Genomic DNA, 15,264 nt, shown 5'->3' on the forward strand with positions numbered 1-15,264 from the left:
GGATAGATCAGAGTTGCCAGAAGCAGTTCCCAACACTGAAAAAGCACTGAAAGCTATTTCAAGAAATCCAAGAAGATAGGAAATAGCACAGCAACGTCCAACACATCTTACAGTCATTGTTATAACTTATATGGATGTGATACTGGCTCTTTAAAATTAAGCTGCTACACAATGAATTAGCTGTTTGATCAGCAACTTGTTCATAAAGTTAATTAAATAGCCTCTTGTTCAAAACTCAGGATTTGTTAAGGGAAGTGAACAGAGGTTGTTCATGTGGTGATGTGCTTCTATAAAGCTGCATATCTGTCTGCATCCATTTGTTTAAATTAAAAAAAAAGAGTAATCGCTCCACATCATCCAAACCCAGAGAATATGCTTTTATAGTTCATAGCTCGTTTTGATAAACATATACAGGGGTGTTTGTGAGGACTTGGCAGTGAGTGGCATGAAATTATTTGTGCAAGACAGGCTAAGATAAGACAGTCAGGAACAAGAGCCTGTGAGCAGGGCTGAGCCTGAGCTACGACTGCAAGGGAGAGAGTTTGCTGTGCATGGGTCACATTCTTTATCAGACTTTGATTCTGTGCACAATAAACTGTCATATATAAGGTTCGTCCTGGGTTTTATCAAGGACGATTCATGTTGAATGTTAGAGGTAGAGCGGTAGAATGGTACCAGATTTAATACAGTATTGTGACAGGACTGCTTTGTGGTGACGTTCCCAGACCAGGAAGCTGACACAGAGGCAGGTACATGCAGGGTTGAAAGCCCTGGTGCACGTTTTTATTCAAACAATAAATAAATCAAAACACTGCTCACAGAGCAAAATAAAAAAGTCAAACAGAACAAGTCACAAACACCATCAACAAAAACACAGGAACAAAGTAACTGGTTCAAGGGCAAAAATAAAACAATAATAAACAGTGCTGTCAGGCCTGGCATTCGCCTTCACTGACTACCACAGAATCACACACAGTTTAATCCACAGGGATTTTCCCCTCCTTAAATACCAGTAACCATTAATCATTCAATTAAGGCTCCAACCACATTCTCACATGTATTTGGCAGGGATAGGAATTAACCCCATCCCTGACAACCAGCACCAGCAATAGACAAACCACACTATTTACAAGCAGGGCCCTTCCCTGCCACAGGCATGAAAAGAAATATTGGATAAACATACATGTAGATAAAATGTATAGCCAAAAAAAAAGATTGTGCATCTGTTCCAATGGAGTAGTGGCTATTTATAGGTGTGCTTCATTATTATTATTTATTTCTTAGCAGACACTCTTATCCAGGGCGACTTACAATTGTTACAAGATATCACATTATTTTTACGTACAATTACATTATTTTTTACATACAATTACTCATTTATACAGTTGGGTTTTTACTGGAGCAATCTAGGTAAAGTACCTTGCTCAAGGGTACAGCAGCAGTGTCCCCCACCTGGGACTGAAGTCCAGAGCCCTAACCACTGCTCCACACTGCTGCACCTCATGTGCTGATATTGCCAATGTGTTTGAAATTAAACTGACATCTTTTTACAGAAACCCACTGTACACTATGAAGGTCTGCAGTTAACAGAATGCCAATGACATGCCTAATGTGGCATTATTAACAGATAATGATCAGCGTCCGATTCATCAGGTGAGGGCTGCCATTACTGAGAATAGGTTGATGTCATTTTGTTTGTACATGTAACCCAGTCCAGTGACTGAAAGCTTTAACGTGGGGATGTAAAACACATGTTATAATGACTGTTTTGTTGCAGCATATTTTCTGGTTGATACTTGAAAAATAATGCATTGTTCTTGTGAAAAACAACTGCTTTATTGTATTTAAAATGACTTTACATACAGTACATTGTGGTAAACTCAGGCAAACGTTGTGAAGATTGTAATTGACACATGAAAGTTTTAATTTTTTTTTAATTTCCACACTTTAATATTGCATTACTGTTTTTTTTTCATTTATTATTATGTGTTTAAAACATGTTTTTTAAAAAACAAAATCCATTCTGTGTCCTGCACTGTAAGCATATACATCTTTGAGTAAAGGACCCACAGTCACGTTCTCATGGACAGCAAAACCCCAGCTCAAAACATTTCCCCAATAATGGAGATTATTGTGCCAAAATAAATGAGTTTTTTTGTTCACAGTAAGGTGTTTATTTTGGTCATAGCTGGTCTCAGGCTTGATCAAAAAAAGAAAAAATCTATAGGAACAGTCATTAGGATTTTTAACACATACCTTTAAAACAAAAGGCGATGTCACAATTGTTACACCAAAGTTTCTAATAGCAAAAGCATGTGAGAAAATATGTACAGTAGTGTGACAGAAATACAATGAGTTTTGGTTGTAAATCTCCTTCCCGACCTGTGAGGGCACTAAGCAGCGAAAGTAGAGTTCTTTGGACGGGCTGGCCTGACAGTTCTTTCCCCGGGCTGGGAAGTTGGTCAGTCTGGAAGACGGCGAGACTCCGTTGCAGGAACGTATTGACCCGGAAGGGAAACAACATAGCAGCTGCAGATAGTAGAGACCGCTGCACCCGTTTACCAAGGGGTCATGCGTGATAGCATAAAAAGGGGACGGAGAATCGCAATCTGCTCCTTCGCTTGGTTTAAAAAAAGAGAGAAACTGGAAGGACCGAGAGAAACCCTAAACGAAAAAGTATTTGTGAGTGTTTTTGTTTGTTTGTCGTTGTCAGTAATTGTCTTTTGTTTTGTAAATCACTAGATGGCTAACACGTCTCCTGAGCTGTCGCCTTGGGCCAGCACAAAGCCGTAAGCACTTCACCACTGTCACGAAATAAACTGTATCACCCACCACAAGCACTATAGCACGCACCCAGGACTGGTGACCGTGTTTGTACATTGTGGGAGAGATACGTGTATTTATTATTTGGGACTGTAACCCGTTGATTTATTCCAGTGCAGTACACATTGTTGTGTATTGCCTGGAGTTATTGTTTGGTCACCAGACCAGGATTATAATCATTAAAAACCCCACTGGATTACAATTCTCTGTTTGTTCATTGCATTGCACACTGCATCACTCCTGCACCTGTACACAATCAGCCACTTTGCCACAGTAGTCAACCATTTTCAGAGCAATATTTATTTTTAAGTCAGTTACTGCGGTTGGCGTGACAACCGTACTAACAAATTGCACTCGCTGTGGTTGTGTGTTGTTCACACACGCCTTTCATTACTGAAGTGAGTGCACTCCCTGTTTAAACTAACAACTGAACTCGGACTTTTATCTTGCTCTTAATTGTATTATTACTAGTACTGTGATACTTGAATTGTATTTGCTTACGATTGTAAGTCGCCCTGGATAAGGGCGTCTGCTAAGAAATAAATAATAATAATAATAATAATAATAATAATAATAATAATAATAATAATAATTACACAACATTTGTTAGGTTTGTGTGGCGGCAGCATGGAGGCTGTGTTTCTGTTTATGCTTTTGGAAGAAAGTACAGTACGTAATTGATCGAGAGCTCGTCAAGCACAGCTATGCTCTTTTCTGCAAAGCCAGCGGAGATGCTGTTTTGCTTTTTCTGCACTGCTAAATACATTTATAAATGCACTGCTAAATTAATTTTGTTTGCTGCCATCCAATTTAGCCTGGATCCCTTTCTCAGACCAAACATTTATTCATTTTTTGGTCTCTTTGGACCAAATGACTCAGTGCTCGGTAGCCATGTTTACCACACGGAAATGTCTGATAAACTATGACATAATTACTTGCGCAGAAATCCACGAGCACCTACTGCGGTTGTTTTAGTGCAGTTTTAATGCACACACACAGCTGCTACGCATTAACTAACCTAACTGAATTGATAACCGAACTCGCCACGGGATTAACTAGTGCGGTTGTCGCTGCCTTTTGGAACCAAACTGTGTGTGTACTTAAACCGTATTAAGAGTAAAAGGTGAACTTGCAACCGCATTTAGGCTGTGTGTGTACGAGGCCTAGTAAGAGAACCAAAATGAAAACCTCTCAAGAAAAGAAAACTTTTCTTTGTTACAAATTAATTCTTAACACTTACTGATGAATATGTGACAAAGCTAATGGCATAGAATTTCAAAATGTGGCTGTCTAAAAAAAGTCCTCATTCCTTAATAACCGAAATGAGACCTTATCACTAGAAGCTAAAATCAATATCCCTATACAACACAAGAAAATAAAAACGTTCTACCTTTTTCCCCTCCATAGTATAAATGCAAAACTTACAATGCTATAAAAATAAAAACATTGACATAAAATTATGAAATTACCAGCGGTGATATTGTAACTCCCTTGTCATTAGAACATTCGCTCAGTGTTGAACAGCTTAAGCTTTGTCACAAAGTTAAAATAAACGAAAGCCAAAAATACCAAAATATTTTTAAAAAGGTAGATCAGAGGAGTGACGTATCCAAATACTGTAATCAATCCTATTCGGAGGAAGAGGAAGGGAATATCTTGCACAAACACTCCCAAGGAACTCCGAATGGGATTTTTGGGTTTCACAATCAACCTCAATAGAGAAATATAGCTAAAGATATATATTGGAAAAACCCATCCCGACCTGAAAACCTGGGGAAGACCAGCAACTCTCACGAGCTCTATGGTATCAAACCAGAACACAAAACAATCAACAAACATTTCTGCCCTTGCATCATTTGTGGACAGAAATTTCAGACGCCCAGAAGGTGTGTACTGTGTTGTGTAGTAACTGGAGCTTGCTGTGCGGGAGCTGTAACGGTTTTCCCAATTCTCCGGTGCTGTTATCCCTGGCACAGATCCATTGGCTTTTAATCTTGTAGCTCCATGATTTTCGTTTTCATTTTCATCGATCTGCCCAGATACAGTTGGAACTTGCTCCAGATGTGTCAGAACAGGACTATGAATCCCAGCATCCCTTTCAGCCTCTGTAGCTAAAAGAAATAATAACAACAATAGGGTCACTGTTTTGACTATTTAAAAAAAAGTGAAAACATACTTACATAGCTATTGAATTCTGAAAAATATTCTTTGTTTTTGTTACATTTCCCTTATATAATATGGTTTATAATTCTGGTTGGTTCTATAGTTATTATCTCTGTATCTGTCTTTACAGGCCTCTGAGCCTGCTTTATGCTTACCTGGAGAATCCTAATAGCCTACTTAAACAGACTTCTTCATTCCATTCAGATCATGTGACAATGTGACCTTTCATCTACTCTCTCTACTGTATGTTAAGTGATAGCTTAATATCAGAGCAACATTACCACATGAACATAACCACTTATAACGATTAGTAAAAATATATATTTTTAAAAAGATAAAATGTCAAAAATAAATTAAAATGACTCTTTCAGTTTGGGAGGGGCACCTGCTTAATTGAGAGTGTGTTTCTTTGTTTGTCAAAGGGGTTGCTTTGGATTTGTCGCCAGGGAGATACAATAGGGTGGGTTAAGACTGAGTTTGAAGCATGCTGGTAAGCTTAATGCCGATCTAGGAGTCGGGATGTTAGTGCAGTGGAAGATTTTTTTTCCCTATATCATTACTATAATACATTCATATAATTTGTCATGCGGAAAAATACACAATTATATCAGACAGGTCACCACACTTAACTTGCCTTGCATTTGCCCTGTAAGACGACATTTCCGAAGTCTATCAATTACATCTACGCAAATGAGGGAGAACATAACCAGAGAGACAGGGAGATCAGTGAGGGTATCGTACAGATGAAGCTCCAAGTTACTGTTTACCTGCACCTGTAAAAAACATACAGTACATCAAAAAGTTGAAAGCCCTGACAGAAAATGGTTGCACAATGTATAGGTTTCATTATGTTTCAATGCAGAACCTAAAGAACCTCAAAATGCATTCTTCTAAAAAGAGATTCATAACGGATTGTGCGCACTCATCAAAAATACACAACAAAAAAAAAAAAAATGAAGCCTGAAGTATAATCTTTGTACTTAAAGTATTGTAAGGACACAACATTGCATGTTTCTGAAGAACATGGGAAAGGATAAACTACAGGTACAAAAAGGCAGATCATCCTGTGATATTCATAAGATGTGGCTGTATAGTAGTAACAAGCTAGCAGATTTAAAAAAAATGTTATGATCAACAACTCTTCTAGTGTGCATGATCATATAAAGACTTTAAGTTTATTAACTGTTAACAGTAAACATACAGTATGATTCAAAAAGGGTCTTCAGTACTGTTACTTCAAGTGCTCAAACTGTCCACAATTCACGGCAATGCAGTTTTTTGCTGTGTAAATCATTGATCTGTAAGCATTTATATATGGAGATGGCATGCCCTTTCAGAATGAATAACCTGTTAATAAACTAATAAAACAGGTATAATATAATAAAACCTTATTGCTACAGTTACTGGAATTGAACCCCAATCCACGTGGTTTGCTGAACAGTTTTTGCTGGCCTTTTATATTAGGTTGTAAGTAGATAACTAACGATGAACAAAAAAATTACATTTGTTAATATTTTAGTAAGCAACTTGTTAAATGTTTATAAACTACGTCCCCCTTAATGGAGGAAGCAGCAACCTGAATAACATAACTACTGGGCAGGCTTCAATAAGTCCCAATTCAGTCGGTTATATTGTGTTGCAGTGTAAAAGAAAAAGGAATGGAGACACCACATTATGGATGTTACACAGGAGATATCTTATGAATATTCATGATCATTGCCGACCTGTTGTTGTGTACCCTTTTCCAAGGCCTGCAAGCAAGATGGCAGACACTTCGAGAAACAGAGAACAAAATCTCTCAGCATGGAGCAGCAAAATGTGGAACAATTATTACCAGCGCACACATTGTAAATAGGTAAGGCAAGGTACAAAAGGAAATAAGTAAAAAAGTCATTTTTTCTGTATACTGTAATTGAATGTATAACCCAAACATAAACCTTAACAGTACAGATGTTTGTGGAAAGACAACTTTCCTGCCAGTTACAGATAAGGCTACATACTCTGAGTTTTCTGACAGGAATTGCACTGTAAAAACAAAATCTGTCCTACTGTTAGAAAACTATATTGAATCACAGATTTACATTGTTCTGCAGGAATTAGTGACCATTCCTCAAGGACTGCTGCATCTAATTTCCTTGAGGAAGCTGAATGTCCCATCGAGGTGTCACTTCCTTCGGAAACATCAACCATCCCTCAGTCCAAGTACATCGTCTCTATTTCCCATTGGGAGATACAGCTTTTGTACAGGGCAGAATACACCGCAGGGATGCCATTTGAACAGCAAATGGACCAGTCATGTGACGTAAAGCCTGGGCACATTGCAGGTGAGCATCTGCACCACTGCACTAAAGGCTCAGGGATGCTTGCAGAGGCAGTAAGACAGTTTTTAACCTCATGTCACCCGCAGCGGTGCAGAATCCGTCAAAGCATCAGAACACATTATAAGGTGTTTATATTATCATTACACAGATTAATCTACCGCTCTTCATATAATTAAGTTATTTTGTTAGAAGCTGTCTATACTGATACAAACAAGTCCACAATAAAAAAGAAACATCCATGCACCACCACATTCATTAGAGAAAGATCCAGAAAGACCCCCCAGTGGTCCACCTGAAGACCAGTACTGGTATTCATCCCAGAGCCTCCATGTTTCTTGCTAAAGTAACCTTTATACTCCTCAGCCTTGCATTTGTACTGGATGATGTCCCCGGTAAAGAGACACATATTCCTTGTAAAGTCCTGTACAGTATGTCTTCACCATTAAGGTTGTCCTTTCTATGTATATAAATAAATAGTTCAGTGTTCCATGCCTGGATATGTTCAACAGACCACTAAACTCCATCTGACCTTTATAATGGACTGACATGAAATGCAGCACAGGTGAACACATCTTTTTTTTTTTTTTTTTTTTTTTTAATGGTTATGCCAATAGACGATTATATATATATAATGTATGTATGTATGTATGTATGTATGTATGTATGTATGTATGTATGTATGTATGTATGTATGTATGTATATATATATATATATATATATATATATATATATATATATATATATATATATATATATATTGTAACAGTAGCGGGAATGTGAGACAGCAGGGAGGGGGTTAAAACCTCCCTGCGAGAGAATGCACCTTTTTTGTTTGATTGTTTTGCTTTTGTTTAATTTAATTGTTTTGTTTAGTTTAACTGTTTTATTGTTTAATTATCCCCTGCACCTGGGCAGTAATTAAGAATGGGAACCAGGTGCAGGGTATTTAAGAGGAATAGTCAGTTTACTCGGGGCTGCTGAGTAGAAGGAGGCAGAAGAGGTGCTCTGCCCCAGAGTAGCCAGAGTTAAAAAAAAGTAAGTGCGGTGTCAAACTTGTGTTTTTGTAAGGATGGGAAAACAGCTTAGCTGTCCCGTGTTAGACAGTGTGTTCCTGAAAGTTGAGTTAGTGCTCCAAGAGGAGTTAGGTGTTTATTTTGATTTTGTATTTGTTTGATTTTGTGTTTATTAAAAATTAGCGCAAATGCGCTTTAAAAATCCACTTCTGTTGTGCTGGGTCGTGTTTTTAAAGGGGCAACGAACCCGAGTGAGGTGCAATCGTTTACAATATATATATATATATATATATATATATATATATATAATTAGTTTGCCTTAGTAACCTCAGCTTTCAGCACTAAGGGGTTGATATGATCAACCACTGGGATAAGTCACAGCTGGATTTTTTTTAAAACATTTTACAGAACTGAGAAATCACCCTAGATTGCATCAATCAACTGCAGTATCTGTGGTTATCCCGGAATTACCCCCAACACTAAAAATAAGTAGTTTATTCAATCTGGTGGAGCTGTGGCTTATCACATGTCTTATCACAATAGATTTACAGCCTGCAGTTTTAAATTGTTTCCCGTCTTTCCAGGACTTGTTGTATGCTAATGCACTTGGAACCGGGAGGGATTTATGTCACCAGATGTGCTGTGCTTTAGATGAGTCATTTCATACAGTAAATGATTTCTTTAGGTTCCCGATATTGTTGTTGCCTTTCTTGCTTTTTTCTGGTTATATGCATAAAGTAATGGGTTTGAAAATTGTCTATTTTAAAAAGCAGACCCTAATTTGAATTAGATGTGACATGACTTTGTAATAGTGGAGGTAAAGATGACTCTTCCAAAAGGAATTCTAGTTGTAAAGTAACTGAAAACGACTAGAATCACAGACTGGTACTGTACATTACCTCCGTGCTGGCTATTAGGAATGCAAAGCAGGGCAATGTTGAGAGAATCATATACACCAGAAGGATTGGTCTCCTAAAACACAAAGTTTGCAGACAATTAATTTAACATGTATCGGATTTTAGGACTTAATGAATAATGCAGTTCATTTTCTCACTGAAAAAAAAGGTGGTGATCGAGCCAAATTTACTGCAAAATGTTTCTGAAAGGAAAAACACCTATTCAGTTCTAAAACGAATAAGAAAGAACTTCACACATCCCTAAATCAGATGTCTGAGTTGTTTAGTTCTAGTTATGGTGTAAAGTGCTATGAGAATCTAGCATATACTCTTTAGTAGGACAAATGTGTATACAAGCATACAGTATATGTAAACAGAACATACTGTAGGAGGTAACAGCATAGGACACATGCGCCTGTCATAGAGGAAGAACTGTTACCTTGAATAACTTCCCATGGAAAACCCACAATTCTTCAAGCAGTTTTCAATCTTAAATTAAAAGATTTAAAAATGTGTATTTACAGCATTTAAAAAAAGATCAAAAAATGTCATTGGAAATAAGAAACAAGAAGAGAAATTACTTACCACTTCTTCCTTTCAGTGAAAAACTTCCTTTTTTTGGCTATCATGTATTTCATAGGAACCCAAATAATCAAGGCCACAAATGTGACATAAGCAATAGAGGAAGCCACAACAAGCCAGTAGGCAGTGTTTGCATCCCCGTCATTTTGCCCTTGTGCCTTCTTAACCTGCTTGACAATGGAGGCGAACCTGTGAATGATTATGAAAACAGGGATGCACAGGGCTGAAAACTGCAGGATTTCAAACAAGGCACATTTGAATTTCTTCCCTGATGCCATTCTTTAAAGTCAGTTTAGTTTATGATACAGTCCCAGAGCGCAGGCCTTTAACTATTGTTCGAGTTAGCTAGCATTTTCCACTATGCCAGACCAGTCCTGGACTCTGTACGCTGAGTGCTTACACTGCATTAGGCATTGTATACCTTTATTACCCTAGTGACGATGTTTTGTACATCTGAGTGGCCTTTTGGTATTTTATATCATTGCTAAGTAATGACAGCGCTGACTTTTAATGTGTAATTTAATAGACCTTGGAATCAAAACAATATATGCGCAAAAATAGAAAACATTAATGGGGGAATCAAAAACACATGTAGAGTACTTCAATCATTCGAATAAAACAGAAATACGTTGCGTTTTAACAAAACCTTTTTGTATTACATTTAAAGTAACCACAAGGTCCTTTGTTTTACAATAGCTACAGTATAACTCAATTTTTCACCTAAAATTGTGCAACAACAAGCATGTGAAAATATCGATTGACTATTTTTGGAGTTAACATTTAGGCGTAAACATTTAGAAACCTAAAAGCCAGCTACTCAATAGCATCGTTCAAGGTTATTTAGCACTCTGGAGTTGTTTGTTTTTCAGTTTTGTAACATTACTGTAAAAATGTTTCCTTTAAAAAAAAAAAAAACACACAAAAAAAACAGGAGGCAATTAAAAACTAGATTCCTCAGTGCTATAAAATACTACAAATAAAAGCCAGCTCCTTAGTATCCATATTACACACAATGTTCATCAAGTGAAGGCATGGCTTCTTGGAGCACAGTGAGGGATGCAAGTGTTGTAGAGGTAAAAAAAAAAAAAAAAAAAAAAAAAAAAGTATTTAATATTATAAATGTTATCCAAAACATGTAACCAGAAAAAACAGAAACACAGATACATTACCTAAAAAAGGCATATAGACAGGTTTTGATTATCTCAATTTTTACATCACTAAGATATAAACAAGTAGTGTGTTGATAAGATTATCACTACCTACTTGAGAGGAGTTCTGAGTATTTCCCAATACATTCGAAGTAGGATCCTGTTAACACGTTCTTAGTTGCATTTGTATGCATTAGCTAAAAGGGGATGCTACATTTCAGGTAAAGATCTATTAAAGGTGTTCTGTTTTTTACTGTGATGTTTTAGTAGGGTTCCTCAGTTAAAACATTTCATATGTGTTACCGGTACATGTTCAAAAAAGGATCTTTTTTTGAAGTACTGTTTTTTTTTGTTTTTTTGGGGTTTTTTTTAAAGCCCATTTGATTAATTCAGTCACATTTGCAGTTCATGAAACGCCTTTTCAGAGGGTGTTAAAAATATATATAATTTTCGCAAAGCATTGTTTATCCTCAGGTATTGCTGTTCCTTGTTTCGGTTTCTAACTTCCCACTTACCATCTTAACCACTTATTTTTAGGGACAACCACAGATTGGTGATTGATGGAATCCTTGGGGATTCCCCAGTGATGTAAAACACTCCAAAAAATCAAGCTGTGGCTTATCCCAGCAAGGTATAGGGTGATCAAATTGATCCTAAATCAAGCAGACCAACCCTCTTCAATATATTATACGGATAACAGCAACAGAAATATGTGTCAACATGATTATAAATATAATAATACAAACTGCTGGATCAACTAATTTCCTAAATGTTTCAAAGGTGAGTTTACATTTACAAAAAAAAAAAAAATAATAATAATAATAATAAAAATAAAAAAATAAAATAAATATCTATATTATTAATTTCTTAGCAGACACCCTTATCCAGGGTGACTTACAGTCGTAAACAAAAATACATTTCAAGAATCACAGTACAAGTATTAATACAATTAAGAGCAAGATAAAATACAATGACTTCGGTTCTAGCAAGTACAAGTATATGACAAAATATGATTCAATAACAGAGCAGATAACAGTGTCAGTGATAGTTACATCAGGATATAATTAAATACAACATACTACAGGTTAAATAACACCTGTGACAGATTACAGTACTCTAAAGTACAGGATTAAATCCAGTAAAATAGGGAGCAGATAAGAGCAAGTAAAGTGCATTAAGGAAGAGTGATAAAGTGTCCAGAGGGAAGAGAGGAGTTCTACAGGTGCTGTCTGAAGAGGGGAGTATTGAGGAGGCGCTGGAAGGTGGTCAGGGACTGGGCAGTCCTGACATCTGTAGGAAGGTCATTCCACCACTGCGGGGCGAGGGTGGAGAAGGAGTGGGCTCTGGAGGCAGGGGAGCGTAGAGGAGGTACAGCCAGTCTTCTAGTGCAGGAGGAGCGGAGAGGTCGAGTGGGGGTGTAGGGAGAGATGAGGGTCTGGAGGTAGCTGGGTGCAGTCTGGTCAAGGCATCTGTAGGCGAGTACACTGGATGCGAGTGGTGATCGGGAGCCAGTGGAGTGAGCGGAGCAGTGGAGTTGCGTGGGAGAAGCGAGGCAGAGAACACCAGGCGAGCAGCGGAGTTCTGGATGAGCTGGAGTGGATGGGTGGTGGACGCAGGGAGGCCAGCCAGGAGGGAGTTGCAGTAGTCTAGGCGGGAGAGTACCAAGGCCTGGACCAGGAGCTGGGTTGCGTAGTTGGTGAGGAAGGCTCGGATTCTTCGTATGTTGCTCAGGAAGAATTGGCAAGTGCGTGCCAGAGTGGAGATGTGCTGGGAATAAGAGAGGCAGGGGTCCAGGGTGACTCCGAGGTTCTTAGCTGAGGAGGAGGGAGAGTGTGTGGTAGATTCCAGAGGAATGGAGATAGAGAGATCAGAGGAGGGGAAGGAGGAGGAGGGAAAGAAAAGGAGGTCAGATTTAGAGAGGTTGAGTTTGAGGTGATGCTAGTGCATCCAGGAGGAGATAGCAGACAGACAGGTAGAGATACAGGAGGGGATGGTGGAGTCAAAGGGGGGAGGAGAGGAAAATCTGAGCATCATCAGCATAGAAATGGTATGAGAAACTATAGGATGCGATGAGGGGGTCCAGGGAGCGGGTGTAGAGAGAAAGAACAGGAGAGGACCCAAGACTGACCCTTGGGGGACTCCTGTTGAGAGAGGGCGAGGTGTGGAGGTTGCTCCACGCCAGGTTACCTGGTAAGTGCGGTTGGAGAGGTAGGAGGAGAACCAGGCCAGGGCAGTGCCAGAGATTCCCAGGTCAGCGGTCAGTGAGAGAGGATAGTAGAATAGAGTGATCAACAGTGTCAAAGGCAGCAGAGAGGTCGAGGAGAATTAGAACAGAGGAGAGAGAGGCAGCTCGGGCAGAGTTTACTGAGTCAGTGACAGACAGGAGGGCGGTTTCAGTGGAGTGAGCAGAGAGAAAGCCAGATTGGAGAGGGTCGAGCAGAGAGTGGTTGGACAGGAAAACAGAGAGCTGGCAGTGTACAGCCCGCTTGAGGGTTTTGGAGAGGAAGGGTAGGAGGGAGACAGGACGGTAGCTCTGGAGGGAGGGGTGGTCGAGGGTAGGTTTTTTGAGGAGGGGCGTGATAGAGGCTTGTTTGAAGGCAGAGGGAAAGAGACCAGAAAGGAGAGAGGTGTTGAGTAGGGATGAGATGAAGGGAAGTAGAGCAGAAGCTGCAGCTTGAAAGAGGTGGAAGGGGAGGAGAGGTCAGAGTCTGAGAGGGGAGAGAAGGTGGAGAAGGAGGGTGACTTAGTAGGGGATGCAGTGGGTGTAGGGATTGGAGCGGGAGGGGGTGGGGGGGGAAGAGATGTTAAAGAGTTTGCGGATATCTGAGATTTTAAAAGAGAAGAAAGAGGCAAAGTCATCAGAGGAGATAGAGGAGGGAGGAGGGGGGCAGGGTTTAGGAGGCAGGAGAAAGTAGAGAATAGTTTATGTGGGTTGTTAGTAGAGGCTTGGATTATAGATTGGAAATAACAACATTTAGCAGAGGAGAAGGAGGAGAGGAGAGAGCGGTAGAGGTTTAGGGCAGCAGCGAGTTTGGTTCTCTTCCATTTCTTTTCAGCAGATCGCAGTGTGGTTCTTGCTGAGCGGAGCACAGCGGAGAGCCAGGGTTGGGGGGGGGGGGGGGGGGGGGGGGCGAGCAGGTCGGGAGGTGAGGGGACAGAGGGAGTCGAGGGAGAAGAAGAGGGTGGAGGTAGCAGAGTCTACAGAGAGCTGGGAGAAGGAGTCAATAGGAGGGAGGTGAGAGAGAGTGGTGGAGGCAAGGACAGAGGGGGAGAGAGAGCGGAGGTTACCGCAAGAGGTGACAGTGGGGGTAGGAGGAGCAGGGAGAGATGGGAGAGACAGAGAAAGAGATGAAATAGTGATCAGAGAGGTCCAGGGGGGTGACAGAGGGTGGAGGGAGAGCAGGCCCTGGAGAAGGTGAGGTCCAGTTGGCGGCCAGCTTTGTGGGGGGAGGATGGAGAGAGACAGAAGTCGAAGGAGTGAAGGAGAGGGAGGAATCCGGCAGAGTGGCTGGGGTTGGAGAGATGGATATTGAAGTCACCTAACAGGACAGTTGGGGTAGACAGAGAGGGGAGGGAGGAGAGTAGATAGTCGAGTTCATTGAGAAAGTGAGCGAGAGGTCCAGGGGGACGGTACAGTACAATTAGCAGGAGTTGACAGGGAGAGGTTGGACAGCATGAAATTCAAAGGTGTTAACAGAGAGTGAGGAGAAGTCGGAGGGGACAGAAAAGAGTAAGGAGGGAGAGAGGAGAAGACCAGTCCCACCTCCACGTCCAGCGAGACGCGGGGTATGGGACGGGACGTAGAGAGAGGACAGGGTGGCAGGAGTGTTATCAGGGGACAGCCAGGTTTCAGTGAGAGCAAGGAAATCGAGAGAGAGATGGGAAGCAAAGGCAGGGATGAAATCCGCTTTGTTTGCAGAAGAGTGACAGTTCCAGAGTGCACCAGAGATATATATATCTATAGGCATTATAGCTTAACATAATGGGTTGTATTGTTTTGTATGAGAGGAAAATTCTCAACAAATAAAATGATCTGTACTTTGATACTCTGATTGCTAATTACCATACTTTCTTTTTCCTGGAGTTGTGCTTCACATAAAAACCACAGCCAGTCAGACTAAGCAATACAAATAGACAAGTTATTTCTGAAAATACTGATGTTCATACATTCAGAGGAGATACTGCAGTAAATGGTTGGAGCAACACATTTGTTCCTTTTCCATGCTTAAGTGCCCTGCTACTGTATTGCCCTCTTACAATGAACGTGTGTTAAATCATTAAAACATGAACACCACCTTCCTTGTTTCTTCTGTTATA

General features: G+C 40.0%; 1 protein-coding gene across 1 annotated transcript; it reads right to left on the bottom strand.

The window, feature by feature from the left end:
* Positions 1-790: 790 nt before the first annotated feature.
* On the bottom strand, positions 791-10,876 carry LOC117435589 (transmembrane protein 236-like). The gene is made up of 4 exons (XM_034058902.2): positions 9,803-10,876; positions 9,221-9,293; positions 5,621-5,759; positions 791-4,928 (listed from the first exon to the last, which is right to left on the bottom strand). The coding sequence occupies exons 1-4, from the start codon at positions 10,075-10,077 to the stop codon at positions 4,321-4,323; spliced, it is 1,095 nt and encodes a 364-aa protein (XP_033914793.1). The 5' UTR covers positions 10,078-10,876; the 3' UTR covers positions 791-4,320.
* Positions 10,877-15,264: the final 4,388 nt, after the last annotated feature.

The sequence above is a fragment of the Acipenser ruthenus genome, chromosome 3, assembly GCF_902713425.1.
Source record: "Acipenser ruthenus chromosome 3, fAciRut3.2 maternal haplotype, whole genome shotgun sequence".
NCBI classification, from domain to species: Eukaryota; Metazoa; Chordata; class Actinopteri; order Acipenseriformes; family Acipenseridae; genus Acipenser; species Acipenser ruthenus.